Source organism: Neophocaena asiaeorientalis, unplaced genomic scaffold (genome assembly GCF_003031525.2).
Source record: "Neophocaena asiaeorientalis asiaeorientalis breed wild unplaced genomic scaffold, Neophocaena_asiaeorientalis_V1.1 scaffold125, whole genome shotgun sequence".
NCBI lineage: Eukaryota > Metazoa > Chordata > Mammalia > Artiodactyla > Phocoenidae > Neophocaena > Neophocaena asiaeorientalis.
The window spans coordinates 1,553,636-1,567,480 of NW_020174425.1; the positions used below are offsets into that span (position 1 = coordinate 1,553,636).

Here is a 13,845-nt window from a genome sequence, read left to right on the forward strand (position 1 = left end):
GCTTGGTAGCCTCAAAGAGCAATTTACCTTTTTTTTTCAAAATTTGCTTTTGATCATTTCAGACAATTCATCCTTTCTGAATGAGAAAGACTAGAAGAGAGGAATGTCGAATGAGGTTAAGTAAACGGAGAATCTGTCACATAAAGCAAGTTTAAAGCCCCGTAACAGCATCCATGCAGGACAAACGGAAGCATTATTCTTTTGAAAACATTATTCTTTTAAACAGTGTGTAATGACATCCTCCCCAGAGACTTCTTCCATAAAAGAAAAAAAAATACTTCCTCAGAAGTCATCTTCTAGATTCCCAGTATAATGAGTGAAGTACAGTGAAAAGTCAGACTTGTGTTTTTTTATGTAAGAAGGTTCAAAATTAGAACTGCAAAAAGGGGCTCATACGTTTCTGGATGTTTTTGTTTTCTGTTACTTACCGGTATTTCCATGAACCAAAAGGACAAGTGAAAGGAAAAGATTGCCATTATTACCTTAGACCTGTATCAGGGAATGTGTTCTCGTTACAAACTGGAGCCAAACGTATTTTGTTTTCAAGGGAGAAATACATAAAACTCAAATATGCTAAATGTGCGATAATGCACTTTAAGTTCCTTTTATCATTTTCTTATGCTGAAATATCAATCTGTGGAATGTGTTTCCAGTACTCTGTGCTGCTATTACCTCCTGAGGACTTAATTGAAAATAAATATGAAAATTTTATGTTTTAAAAGTTTGGTATTACTTCAATATCAGAATGTGCCTTTTGTTTTAAATGTCTAAAATATGTTTAAAAAACAAAAAGGTAAATAAGCAGAAAAATTACTTCTTTCAATTCCAACTCTATTTTGTTTAATTAACGCACGCTCAAATAAAGTTTTTCTTAAAAGATTTCAAAATTGTTGAATACATAGGAAAAAAGAAGAAAGACACTATAGACAAATCACAGTTATGATGTTTATTTAGCAAAATAAATTGAAGAAAGTTTTCTATTAAAAAAAAGTAAGAATCATATCCAAATTTTAGCTTCCCCATCTTCTTTGGTACTGAAATAAATGTTCAGGATGTATTTATTTTGAAGTTAGTCATTGGGTCTATAACACTTTTCCACAGAAGGAAAATAGAAAATTAAGTTACCTGTAATTGTCTCATTTATTGAATAACCAATGGGTGTGTAAAAGCAGTCAATTATGTGTATGCTGAAACCAACATCATCAAGGAAATTCATTCATAGATATATGTTTTCCACTGGAAATATATCCCAAATTTTTCAATAATCTGCCATCATTTTACTATGTTATCCGAATAGTAACCTAATGTACAGATGCTGTTATTCACTTAACTCATGAATTACTCTCTAAGGAAGGTGACACCACCACACCAGGACTTATTAACATTTATTTTCAACATGACTACACCATTAAAATTTTTTTTCTGTATTTCTTAGAATTGTGTGCTTCAGTCTTTTCATAAAATAGCATCTGGAGATCGCTAATAGCATTAAATTAATATTAATAAAGTCCAATTCTATCTAAGTCTTTTTCTCTTAAGAAGAAATATTACTTAAAACCAGACATTTTGTTCTTTTAAGAGCAGTATTACATGGACCGCTAATTCAGCCAAGCCACTTCCAGAAACACCATGTGACAACCGAGCTACTCATTCCTTTGATAAATTCTTTGCCTTTACCCATACTGATTTCTCCATGTCCCTGCTTTCTTGTGTGCAAGTACCTTCCCCTTAACTTGTTAAAAGAATCTGAGGGAAAAAATCCAGTAACAAACGAGGGCAATGATTTTATTTTTTGCACAGACTTGTGACCACAAAACGATCAAGCAGTTTATAGCTTCAGTGCTAACACTGTGATTGGGAACAAGAAGAGTACAACCATAATAAAATACAGCTATCTACTAGAAGGACTGCATAAAGACATCTTTGACCATGTAGGCTCTGGGCCCTCTGGAAATAAGTCAGTTGCATTGCCAACATGACAAAGAAAATCGCGATGTTCAGAATCAGGAACAGCCTGGTATACGAAGCAGACAGTGCTGGGGCTCGGCTGCGAGTCGTCGTCACCATCCGAGCCTGTCCAAACCGGCCTTTCATCAAATCACCATTTTTGTGTTTCTCATATGTTACATCTGCAAAATCTAAAAGGTCTTTCATTTCTTCATCTTCATCTATGGGCAGTTCTTTCTGTGCCAAAATCTGAGCTTTCTGTCGAATCTTTTTTTCATTGACTTCAATCTGTGCAAAAATATCAGGGACGGCATCCACAAATTTATAGCGCTTGCCTCCCCCCCTTCGGTTTTTCTTGGACTTGCTTTGCTGCTGCTGCTGCTGTTGCTGTGATATGGCAAAAATCCTGTCGATGGCCTCCTCAGTCTGTCTCTTATCTGAAAACCTCAGCAGGCGCTCAGCAGTCTTCCTAAAGCTGGCTGTGTTCCGGACTCGGGACAGGATCTGCTTCTCCAGCAGCTGGAACACTGGCTTAAAATGCTGCAGGTTCTGTTCCACAATAGCGGTGTAGTCCTTCACCTCAGGGACAACGGTGCTCTTGATGGCTGAACTCCAGTCAAACAGAATTTTCTGACGGTCGGCAATGACCTGTGCCAAGGCCAACTGTTCTGTAGTCTCACCTGTCCACAGGTAAGTGGCGTAGGCATGCTCACTGGTGGCTATGAACACATCCAGCTGCTGAGAGTCTCCGTGGATGCTGAAGCTCTGAACATCTATGGAGGGCCCTATGAAGAGGTAAGCTGCCCTGGTGATGGGACTTCGGAGGTGTGTGGTGACATTCACATAGTTGGTCCCGTTGTAGGGATAGCCCCGAGGGTATGTCACTGAAGCAAAGGTTCCTTTCTCACTGTAGCCAGTATCATCCATCCAGTACATTTTATAGAGCCCATCTCGCTGCCTGATGAAAGCCCCATGGACCCCATCTACCACTGTCTCCTCAAAAGAAAAATCCACATTGTGGAAGAAGCTTGCTGCTGTCTCCAAGGGGCTGTCCTCTCCCAGGTGTATCTGATCCACAAGGAGAAGAAGCTGTGGATGCAGGAGGATCAGATTCCTCTGAACGTTCTTCAGATGGAGCTGGGGGTTATAAGCGCCCACACCCTCTCCTCGGATGAAAACCACACCATTTTTCTCCATTGCAGCAACAACTCTCCCCTGACAGCTAGCTGCCAGGTCATGCTTGTATTTAGACCATTTTGATGAACAGTCTTCTGTGACCTGACCTTCCCAGGGAGAAAAGCAGCTCTTGGACACAGCTGGGGAAAACATCAAAACATTGTTGAAGAAGGTATACTTTGGCCCATAGAGAGCCTCAGTAATGAAAGGCACACCGTTGGGAGCAAAAGTAAAGGAGTTTTGATCAGGATGTTCATGCCCTGCATTAAAATTTCTCCAGCCTTTGATCCAGTCTTTGTATTTGTTTCTGTGGACAATGTCATATATTGCACGTCCCCCAAGTTTTCCTGACTTGAAGGAAAGGAAAGATCTATTGATTTCTGCAGGCAGTGCACTTCCATAAGTCACAACACCCCAGTCTTCAAAATAATGCAATGCTGGGGTGCCAAAATCTGGAGGGGGGACAGATTTCAAGCTGGCATCATACCTGAAAGAATCAATTTTTAAAAATTAAATGGTTTTCCGATAGAAGTGAAAGGAACACAGCAGAGCCGCGAGGCCACACGGCAACGTGGCTGGAGGAAACAACATAAAAATGCCACCCAGAGCACTGGCGGTGCAGACTGTATTAGGGGCATTTCTGAAAACACCCACGTATAATCAGCATGTGTAGGGGCATGCCCTTGGTGAATGGGAGAGGAGTGTGTCTTTACAACTGTGAAGGGTTTGAGCCGGAAATGACAGCTACTGATAATCGCTACGTGGACCCTCTTCACTTAATGATTTCAGAACTGCCACCCAAACGACGGGGGCTCATAGAATTAAGCAGCTCATCCAAACCTCTAGTTGAGGGGCTACTATTCTAGGAAACCACATGTTAAGATTTGGACTCTAGCAATCCTTGAGTGCTAAGGGAGCACTGTTCTGCAAACAACTGATACTATTGAAAGTCTGGTAGAGTACTTTCTTCCCCCTCTAAAAAAATAAATTTAAATAGAGTCGAATTTCACGTATTAGATAAAATTTACTGCCAATACCACATCTAAGAATATGAATGGATGAAATCCAGGAAATGATCTAACAGTGGAGGATTTATGATCATGCCACCCACTGCCTAGCCCGACTCCAAGGTTTTGTTTTGTTTTAATCTGCAGATGATGTCATGCTTTTTTTGATATAAGTTTCTTATTTTAATTTATGGTGTTTATTATCAAAGTAAGATAATTCACATTAAACTTTCACCGTGATTAAGAACACAGGTTTTGATTCAGGAAGGCTCCAAAAATAATAATGAAGATGACTGTTCACTTTTGGTGATCTGAGACAACAGCCTTGACAGGCTCACATGATTTGCTGCTCAAGGGAAGAAAGGCTCTAAGATACTTTTTCTCTAAAGTGAATCAGTCACCTATGGTAGAGTTAATCTTACTGATATTTATTTGATCTGGGCTGTTTTGTCTTTTGTTCTGGAGTCTCAGTTACGGACATGAGCAATTGTCTCTCTGCTTCAGTCTAGTGTACAGTGCTGGCTTAATTATGATGATTTAACAAATCCAGAAACAAGTGGAACTGGCCATCCTCCTCTCAGGTTTTGGTCAGTTTTCATATTCCCATAAAGGCACTTTCTGCATCAACTTAGACTTAGCATTAATCTGACTCCTATAATCAGCTTTATAGAACTCTCTTGCTTATTTACGGGTAAGTGAAAACCACTATTAAGTAATTACTTCAAATACCTAAAAGGAGCCAAGAATGGTTGCATGTTAATATATGCAGTTCATCTGTGAAGATAGTTTTTAAAAATGCTGGTTAAATTATGATAGTTACCACTTTACTAACTTTTTTTTCCCTCTTGTTTAATTTTTTTTTTTTTTTGTAAATGAAAAGAAGCAATCAAACCACAGAAGCTTACTTTGGAGTTGAATGCAAACTTCAGTAGCTTGAAAAGACATCAGGGATTAATGATTAACCAGTTCCCTGTAATTTTTATTTTAATTTATTGGATGCCAAAAATGTATTTGGCAGTACTTTAAAAAGGAGAGCCTGGCTTCTCCTTCTAGGCTTAAAAGATTAAGGCAAAAAAAATTACATGGTTCTTTTATTATCAAAGTAAAACTGTCAAATACTGTCACCACTTTTAAATAGTTCTGAAAATTTAGCAACAGCTTTGCTATTAGAAGATTATAATGCTCCATTTATCAAAACAAAACATTTTACTACTTTTTTTTTTTTTTTTTTTGGTGCGATTATCAGAATAACTCAGTCTAAATTTCGTGGTTTTTCTCTTTATATGATTTCAAAATTGATGTAAATCAAAACATGCATATCTAGGAAATAGTGTGAGCCTAGGATTCTGATACATGAAAAGCAAAAACTGCAAACAGTAATTAGATCTTAAATGGAAGGAAATGTTTCTAACAGAATTTCAAAACTGTGATGTGAACTGAATTGAAGCTGCGAGTACATAGGTGGCATGGAGAAAGTGTTAAAAAGTAGATTCGTTTTTCTTTTTTAATGTAAAAAAATTAGCACACGATACCCCTGGGTACAATTTCTCTTTAAAGCCAGTACAAGGTAGCATACCAGAGAAATTCTGTGTGAAGCGTACACCAGCGCTGCCCTTTGGAAGGCGTCCCTGGACCTTCCATCACACGGTTCCTTCTGATCTGGTCAGCCAACCAGTTGCCACTGCCGTTACGCATGACAAATGTGTCCAGGAACACTAATTGGCTTTCTGGACCATAGAACCAGTTGTAATTTGAGTCTGCAATAGCCACAGTTCTTTGAAACCCTGGGGAAAGAAGTTTGACAGAATTAAGATAAGTTTAAAACTGCCTACTTCCATAAAGGCCCAAACAATGATTCTCAATCCTGGTTCCAAATTAGACTCAATTGTGTACCTTGGATAAAAATAAGAAACAAAAAACCACCATGTCCTCACTCTACCCCAGGCCAGTTAATCAGAATCCTTCTAAAAGTCTTCCACAAACCTGTGTGCAAGTTTGTCATGTGGCAACTTGTCTTTGGTAATGGAAACAACGATGGATGCTTAGGTTTGTTGCCTACCTTCCTCATTTTCTAATGTCCATGCTACATGCAAATATAATTGCATGGATACATGGGAGATCTCTCCTCCTGTGCATGGTGAGTCCCTGAACCTGGAATCAGCACTGGCTTTCCCACCAACTCATCCCACATCCCAGACCAAGAAATAACATAAGGTGCTTCAACTTGGCATCCAATACAGCAGAAATTATAAGGTTTCGGGGAGAAACGGAGTTTCTATAGGAAGAAAATGAAACAATTCCAGAGAAGGTCCTGCCTGTATGTACTATTAGAAGTTGAAGAAAAGAAAGAATATGTAAAGATCATACTGGAATAGGTCAGAAAAACAAATGTAGCTAAGACCAGATAATGCTCCAGGCATTCTTGAAAAAGAAGAATGGAATAAAACTCTGGGTCAGACAGGAATAATCGTTACTAGAATAGCCATTGTAGAGAAAATAAAAAAGAAATCTTGTTGAGAACAGACTGACTTAACACAGAATCCCTTCTAAAAATGCCTGCATGACCATATTTACATGATTTACAGCTAATGTTTTTGCTTCTAGCAGTTTAGTAAACTCTCGTCCAAGTAAATCTTACTATAAAATGTGATTTTTCTGAATCTTCTACTAACCTGTATCTTAAAAGCAGATGGGATGTTTTATTACTCTGAATCCCCTGCCTATTATAGTGCCTGGCACATAAATGTTCAATAAAGGTTGTTTTACTAATTGACACAAATACATGATTTCTCCTCTTAGAGGTGCTCATATTGTCTTTTCCACCTTAGGCAGTAGCCACATACATAGTTCACAGCAAACGCAAGTCCTGATGTGGCTGGCTGTTAGAACTCAGATCAAATTACAAAGCACTGAGACCTCTTAAAGGCCCCTGCTTTAGATGGCCTTTGTTTACCAAGATAAACTAAAGATAAAAGAGGCCTCTCCTGCATGCTTAAGGATAACCAAAACAATAGGGCTCCGCATGTGAGTCTAAACTAAATTTTTCTAAACTAAACATGGTTCTTTTGCTCTGCAGTATTTTTTTGATAACTAATCCAATAATGGAGATCCTATCCAATCTATGTGTATATAACCAGAGCAAAAAGATTTAAAAACGGGATTGTTTGCTGTAGGTCTCGAATCATTCAACTAAAAAATTGCATTTCACTGAGGGAAAACCCACCCTGATGAAAATTTACCTCCTAAACTTTTTCTAACACGATAGTCCTGTTTTGAAATAAGGAGAGTTATAGGCTGTCCTAGAAATGAATAAACTCTTTATATATGTGTGCGTGTGTGTGCGTGCGTGTGTGTGTGTGTGTGTGTGTGAGCCAGTTCTCTTAAAAGGCTAAGCTACATAGCAACAAGAAATTAGAAGTTTCATAGAAATTCATTTTTATCTTTCTTTTCTTTTTTTTTAATTTTCAGCCGTGTTGCGTGGCACGTGGGTCTTAGTTCCCCAACCAGGGATCGAACCCACGGCCCCTGTAGTGGAAGAGCGGAGTCTTAACCACCGGACCGCCAGGGAAGTCCCAGAAATTCATTTTTTGGTTTGCTTTTATATCTTACACCATTTATTTGCATAAAATATTTTGAGTATTAACACATTATTGGCCAGGGGATTTCTGCAGAAACTAACACCTGTGCCTGTAATACGTCTCTGGTCAAAAATGTGTTAAGAGAATACTAAACCCCCAATTTAAATATGTAGATGTAATCTTTCTTTTGAATCATGCTTGTATAGTTTGGAAGAAAAAATTTAAAACTAAAAAAGTAAAGTAGGATCAATTAGGGATCACACATAAAGGAAAATTAACATGTAATCATAAGTATTTTTGTTTCGTTTACATTCATGAAAATGAGTTTGTATATGTACCCAAGTTTGTACACATACAAAAATAAAAGTACTGTGGAGGCTACAAATTATATTTGATCTGTTAAGCTCTAAGCTTTATAATACCTAAATCACATTAACTCTCCAAATATTCCTGGCTATATACAACTCTTGAATTATTCTCTGATTAAAAAAAAAATCCCTTTAACCTCAATATGGCTCAAATCCCACGTTTCTTTTCTTAGTCTAGTCCATCTTCATAATCAGAAAAAATTACAGTACTTTAATGTTTTCCCACTTCTAAGTCCTCACTGTACCTGGCAGGATGGTTCTATACATAAATGCAAAGTGTTGTTTAAGCCATGGGTGGCCAAAGTGGTTGATGTCAAAGTGCCTCTGAACAAGAAACATATACTGGAAGAGTGATCTAGTGGTGTAGCTGCCATATGCAACTCCTTCATAGAGGGAGCCGTCTGTCACCTCTCGGAGCAAGACAAGAGACTTCTCCATGATGGTCAGAACTTGTTTGGTCCATAAGTAAGCTTCCTGAAGATACCCTGAAAGATGAAAACACATGGAAACAATGACTAAGGCTGTAACAAACTAAAAACAAAAATATGGCCAAATAAAACCCTCTGAGTTATCTGACCAGTTTATACTGCAAATTGCATTTTGGAAAACTCTCACTTATCAACATTATAAATAACATCCTGCTAGCCCAGGTTTATGATGAGTCCATGATCTAAGTTAAGCAGTTCTTGAATACAGGTCATTTATTAATTAAAGACAAACCTTTAAGTAAGTATCAGTCATTTCATAATCTTAAATAAACTGAAACCACACCACATCTAAGATTACAAATTGTACATACTTTATGTCTGCAAGAAACGATCTGTACATTGAGACTTTCACTCAATTTTTCTAGAAAACACTGAAAATATTTTTGAAGTTTTCCGCTTCACAAAAACTGTCATCATTATTTTACAGAATTTTTAACGAGCTGCAAATACTATAAATGCTACATGAATATTCTCCAACGTGTCCTGTTCTTAGAAGACAATACCTCATCCTTTACGTGGCTTTAGATTCCACAGCATTGGAAGAGGCAGCACAGTGGGGTGGAGAGACCATTGGAGTGGCAATCTAAAGGTGACAAAAATCAACTGGGAGTCCCTAATCTACCAGAAATGAGCCACATGATTTTGTTCAAGCACTTCTTCAACCTGCCACATTTTTCAATTTCCCCAGCTGAAAATTAAAGGTCTAAAAATTTTTCTAAAATCCTTTTGACTCGGAAATGCTATCTTCCTATAATTCTTGTGAGACCAGCATTTAGGCAACAATAAGTCCTCACATTTCGTAACATTTATAATTTACACAGCACCGAACATAATCTTACTTAATCCTTTTAACAACTCAATTATGCATTATTACCCCAAAATTACAGAAAGGTTGACTTGTCCTCTGGCATATGACTAAAAATGAACAGAACTTTGATCTGAACCTAGGTCTTTAGATTTAAGGTTTGTTTTGTTTGCTTGTATTTAAAATACACAACCCCTAAGGATAAAATTAAGCTCACTGCCTCCTAATGAGTGGACTTTGTTGTATCACTCCCATAGACGTGCGTGTGATCATCCATGCTGAACCCTCTACCACAGTCTACTAGGTGTGCTGGGTATGGGGGCTTCCAGAGGCCCAGGTACCACCAGGTACCTCCCAGCCTAAATCCAAGGTTCCAGGCTACGTAAGACCAAGCTCTCATCTCATGGGGGTGCAGCACCATTCTCAGGCTCTGCCGTGCAGAGGTTACTGTTAATTGTACACTGGCTCCTTCTCCCATCCAGCTCCACACCTGACCTGCCAGCCTTCTGCATAGTTTTCAATTTCCATTAGTCATTAGAGTTTAAAATCTCAATCATCCTCATCTTTTTTCTCTCTGTATCCTCCATCTCCAATGAGATACCAATGTGACTGATGTTTAAAATTAGAACTGCTACTCACTGCTCCCCAGATATTACCTGATTTTCCTTATAAAAACCCTATTCATGAGACGAGGCAATGTCTACCTTTGTAAACTTCAAATCTGTCAATACGAGGTACCAATATTGTTGTTACTGATGCTCTGCCCTGTATGTTTTTCCATCATCCATACACCTTGCCTGGAATGTTCATTATTTTCAGTTATCCATATCCTACCCATCCTTCAAAGCTTCATGAACCATCTCAAATTCACCTAAAGAACCTTGTTCTCCTGAATTCAAACTTAACACACTCGTTGGATATTTAATCATAAATTCATGATCCCCCTTATTTCATTCCGTGATAATATTATAAGTATGGTGTAGTCATTTAAACATTTCACACCTGTCTTCTTTCCAACTGATTTGTAAACTGCATACGTGTGATCCTGTGGGCCCTGTACCCTAAGCCTTAAGACAGGGTTAGCAGAACAGAGGAAAAATCCTAACTCTCTCACTGCTGAAATTTCATCTGAGTCCAGTAGGAGCTACACCTGACTAAGCTACCTCAGTCAGTATCTACAAGGCTGCTCTGAGAACATGGAATTATTGGCACAGAGTGGCTTGAGGTAGCTCCTAAAGTTAGAGCGAGGCTGCCAAGAAAGCCGGGGCTGTAAGTCTGATTATTAACTGAGATGTGCAGGACCAGAGATTTCACTCCTTTTGTCCCATCTTCTTAGAAATGTGTGTGCTGCTTATGGAATGGCTCTGGGAGAGTAGATCCCAGAGCAATCCATTACTTTACTCAGAAAACAAAGGCATGTGAAAACTCCTGCCAGAAGAAAATTCAAATTTTGACCCAATTCGAGCCAGTATTTTAGGTGCCTGCTTAATATCTGGAACAATTTTATCTACTGTGAGGAATGAAGAAATAAGCTCTATTCCTGTTGGTAAAGAACTAAAATTTATCTAAGGAAATAAAACTGTGCTAGACTAAAACTCAAGGCCCCAAGCTGCAATCCAGCTCACTCCAAGGTTCTTTCCACCAATTCATGATGCTGTCTTTCCACAGGCCTGTGGATTTATAAATGGTTTGATGGTAGGTGTTCACATGGCTTACCTCTTGACTTTTAAAATTTCATTTGTTTTTGTGAGAGTGGGGGGCAAAGGGAGCTAGCATGAAAATTTACCCTCTTAATCAAGCTTTCCTTAAGTTACTAAAATTGAACTTCTATTCTGAGAGAGGTAACAAAATATAGTGGAAAGACAATGAAGTTTGAGCTTGTCTAGAACTGGGTCCCAATCCCAGCTACCTTATATGGTTGATGTGAGAATTAAATAAAATATGGACAAGGATTAGCACATGCCATATGCTCAATTAATTTTAGTTTCTTTTCTTCTAAGACCTAATTAAAAGTGATGGTTCATATGACAAGGGAGAAAGCTAGGCTTGGGTAAAATCTGATGCTGGATAATGTGCAAAATGCTTACTAACTCTTATGGGGAATATAATCCAGAGTTAAACTCTTTTAGATTTGCCAGTTACGAGTATATATTTAATTCTAATAACTTACTGTGATCTTAGGGTTGTTTTTCTTAAACATAATCTTATTTAGTCATTTATAGACTTCCACAGGAGTTGTAATTAAGTCAGAATTACAAGAACAAAGAAAATGCAATATTAGCAATTACATAATACAATAAGGTAAAGCAGCTATACGTTCCACAAAAGTCAATTCCAAATTTGACCTGAATGATGCAGGTTGATTGTTTTAAAGTAGTCTTTAGAGGGACAAAAAAAGTAGTGCTGTAATGATACACACCTGTGTATGAGGACTATTCAGTTCATATAATAAAACATCTGTTCAGCTTTTAAAAACTCTATCCAGGCTGGCTGCCTTCACTGTCAAAAATCTTTGGAAAAAGGAAGATTCACCACTGATCCTGTGCTGTAAGGATATGGCTTGGGACAATCAAACGCCATACTCAAGTAACCTTCAGGCTAATATAACAAGCAGAAATGAGGAAAGAGATGTCTCTCAACTCTTCAAGAGGTGTCCCAGATATCACTTCATCTTATGGGCTTAGTTAGGATCCAAGCATGAATGTATACTTAGACTAGTCATATAAATGCTTTGCTCACAACACGGTAACGACAAGTGATGTCAGCTCAGGCGTCCCCTCGGTGTGTCCGTACGCACCTTGATTCATCAGGACCAGGCTTCCTGTGAGCAAGGCCATGCAGTTGGTGGGCTGATGGTTATGCAGGTATTGAAATCCCCATCCTCTCCTGTATGAAGTTTCATACATATATCCCGAGGCATTGGCAATCACTTCAAGAAACCTCTCCTGCTGTGTCTTGCTCAGGTAGTTGTACAAGAAGTCATAGGCAGTGGCAAAACCAACCAGGGAGTGAGCAAGTGGAACTTCATCCCAAGGAGCATCTTTCACCAACCTGTAAAGGAGAAGAAGCCACGCAAATGAGTGCCAGCAGGCTCACCGCCCTCACCACACTTTTAAAGTGTCTACTTCTCAGAACTAAAGGACACAAGTGGAGATACAATCCAAAAGGCTTAATGACACAAAAGATAGATTTCCCTCCACATAAGACACAAGCATAAAGTTTGTCTAATGTGAAAATTACAGAGTAAACACTTTTCTCTCTCCAGCTTCTGGCAACATCAAGATGTTGAGATTTTTTTACTTTTGACCTTTTTTTTGTTTTGGTTTGGGTTTTTTTTGCGGTACGTGGGCCTCTCACTGTTGTGGCCTCTCCCGTTGCGGAGCACAGGCTCCGGACACGCAGGCTCAGCGGCCATGGCTCACGGGCCCCGGCCGCTCCGCGGCATGTGGGATCTTCCCGGACCGGGGCATGAACCCGTGTCTCCTGCATCGGCAGGCGGACTCCCAACCACTGCGCCACCAGGGAAGCCCACTTTTGACTTTTTTCTTTACTCTTCATGAAAGGTAGAAGAATATATTCAAAGAGATCAAAAGCACATAACGTCATGGCAGATCAAAATTCTCTGGAGTACCCATTAACTAGTGCTTGCCCTCCCCTTTCTACCTGCAGTAGGGTTCTCGGTTCTGTTCCATGGCTGCTGTGCTGAAACTGTCCAACATGTATGTATATCCCATCTTATTTCTCACGGGCTGGTCAAGGTGAAGGTACCACGGTGTACAGTTTGGGACCTCTCAATCTAGACAGACCCGCTTGGTCAATGCCATGATGAGGAGAGTGGCTAAAACGCTGGTGTAAGGGAGTAAAATGAGCTGATTCTAACTCAGATTTCTGCGTCTCATTTTTTCTCATAGAATGAACTGCACTGCCTTTAAGATTCTTCAAGTACTTTTCAGGGAAGTCTATAAAAGCTGATCTGTGAAGTATTAAACTGTCATTTTCTCGGAAACCAAATTTCTGCTTGACTTGCTACATAATTCTGCAAGTACATTAATAGTGTGTGGCCTGCATGACACAGGAAGCGAAAAAGGATCTTATGCAATCACAGTTCTAGGGAATTATCCAGAAAACCCTCCCTATCTGTTCAGGATGTATTTGAGTAATCTCTAAAAGAGGGAAACAAATGAAGGGTGTGCTGTACTTGCGGGAGGTGGAAGAAAGCTCTCAGTTAGGGATTAAACTAAAGCTTAACATTTCTATGCCAGAGCCTCTTTTTGGCTAACTGGTGAAGCCTCAGCCTCTTTCTCAATGTTTTAAAATTCATAACATATAATACATAGAGGTACCAGGAAAGGTATTACTTTGAAATATAACTATCAGTACAGATCCTTTTAAAAATTGTGATATATGTAATTCTTTATTAAGGCATTAAAATACAAGATTTAATGGCAGGGATAGTAACTATGATAATGTATAAGT

At 38.9% G+C, this 13,845-nt stretch overlaps 1 protein-coding gene across 2 annotated transcripts in view; it reads right to left on the minus strand.

Annotated features, from left to right (window-relative positions):
* Positions 1-931: 931 nt before the first annotated feature.
* The window catches only part of DSE (dermatan sulfate epimerase), a 67,357-nt gene continuing 54,443 nt past the window's right edge, over positions 932-13,845 (minus strand). For both annotated transcript variants that reach the window (XM_024756697.1, XM_024756698.1), the window contains 4 exons: positions 12,167-12,420; positions 8,322-8,561; positions 5,707-5,914; positions 932-3,610 (listed from right to left, as the gene is read on the minus strand). In XM_024756697.1, coding sequence (XP_024612465.1) covers positions 1,843-3,610; positions 5,707-5,914; positions 8,322-8,561; positions 12,167-12,420 — 2,470 coding nt within the window. In that variant the 3' untranslated portion in view covers positions 932-1,842. The remainder of the gene's footprint in view (positions 3,611-5,706; positions 5,915-8,321; positions 8,562-12,166; positions 12,421-13,845) is intronic.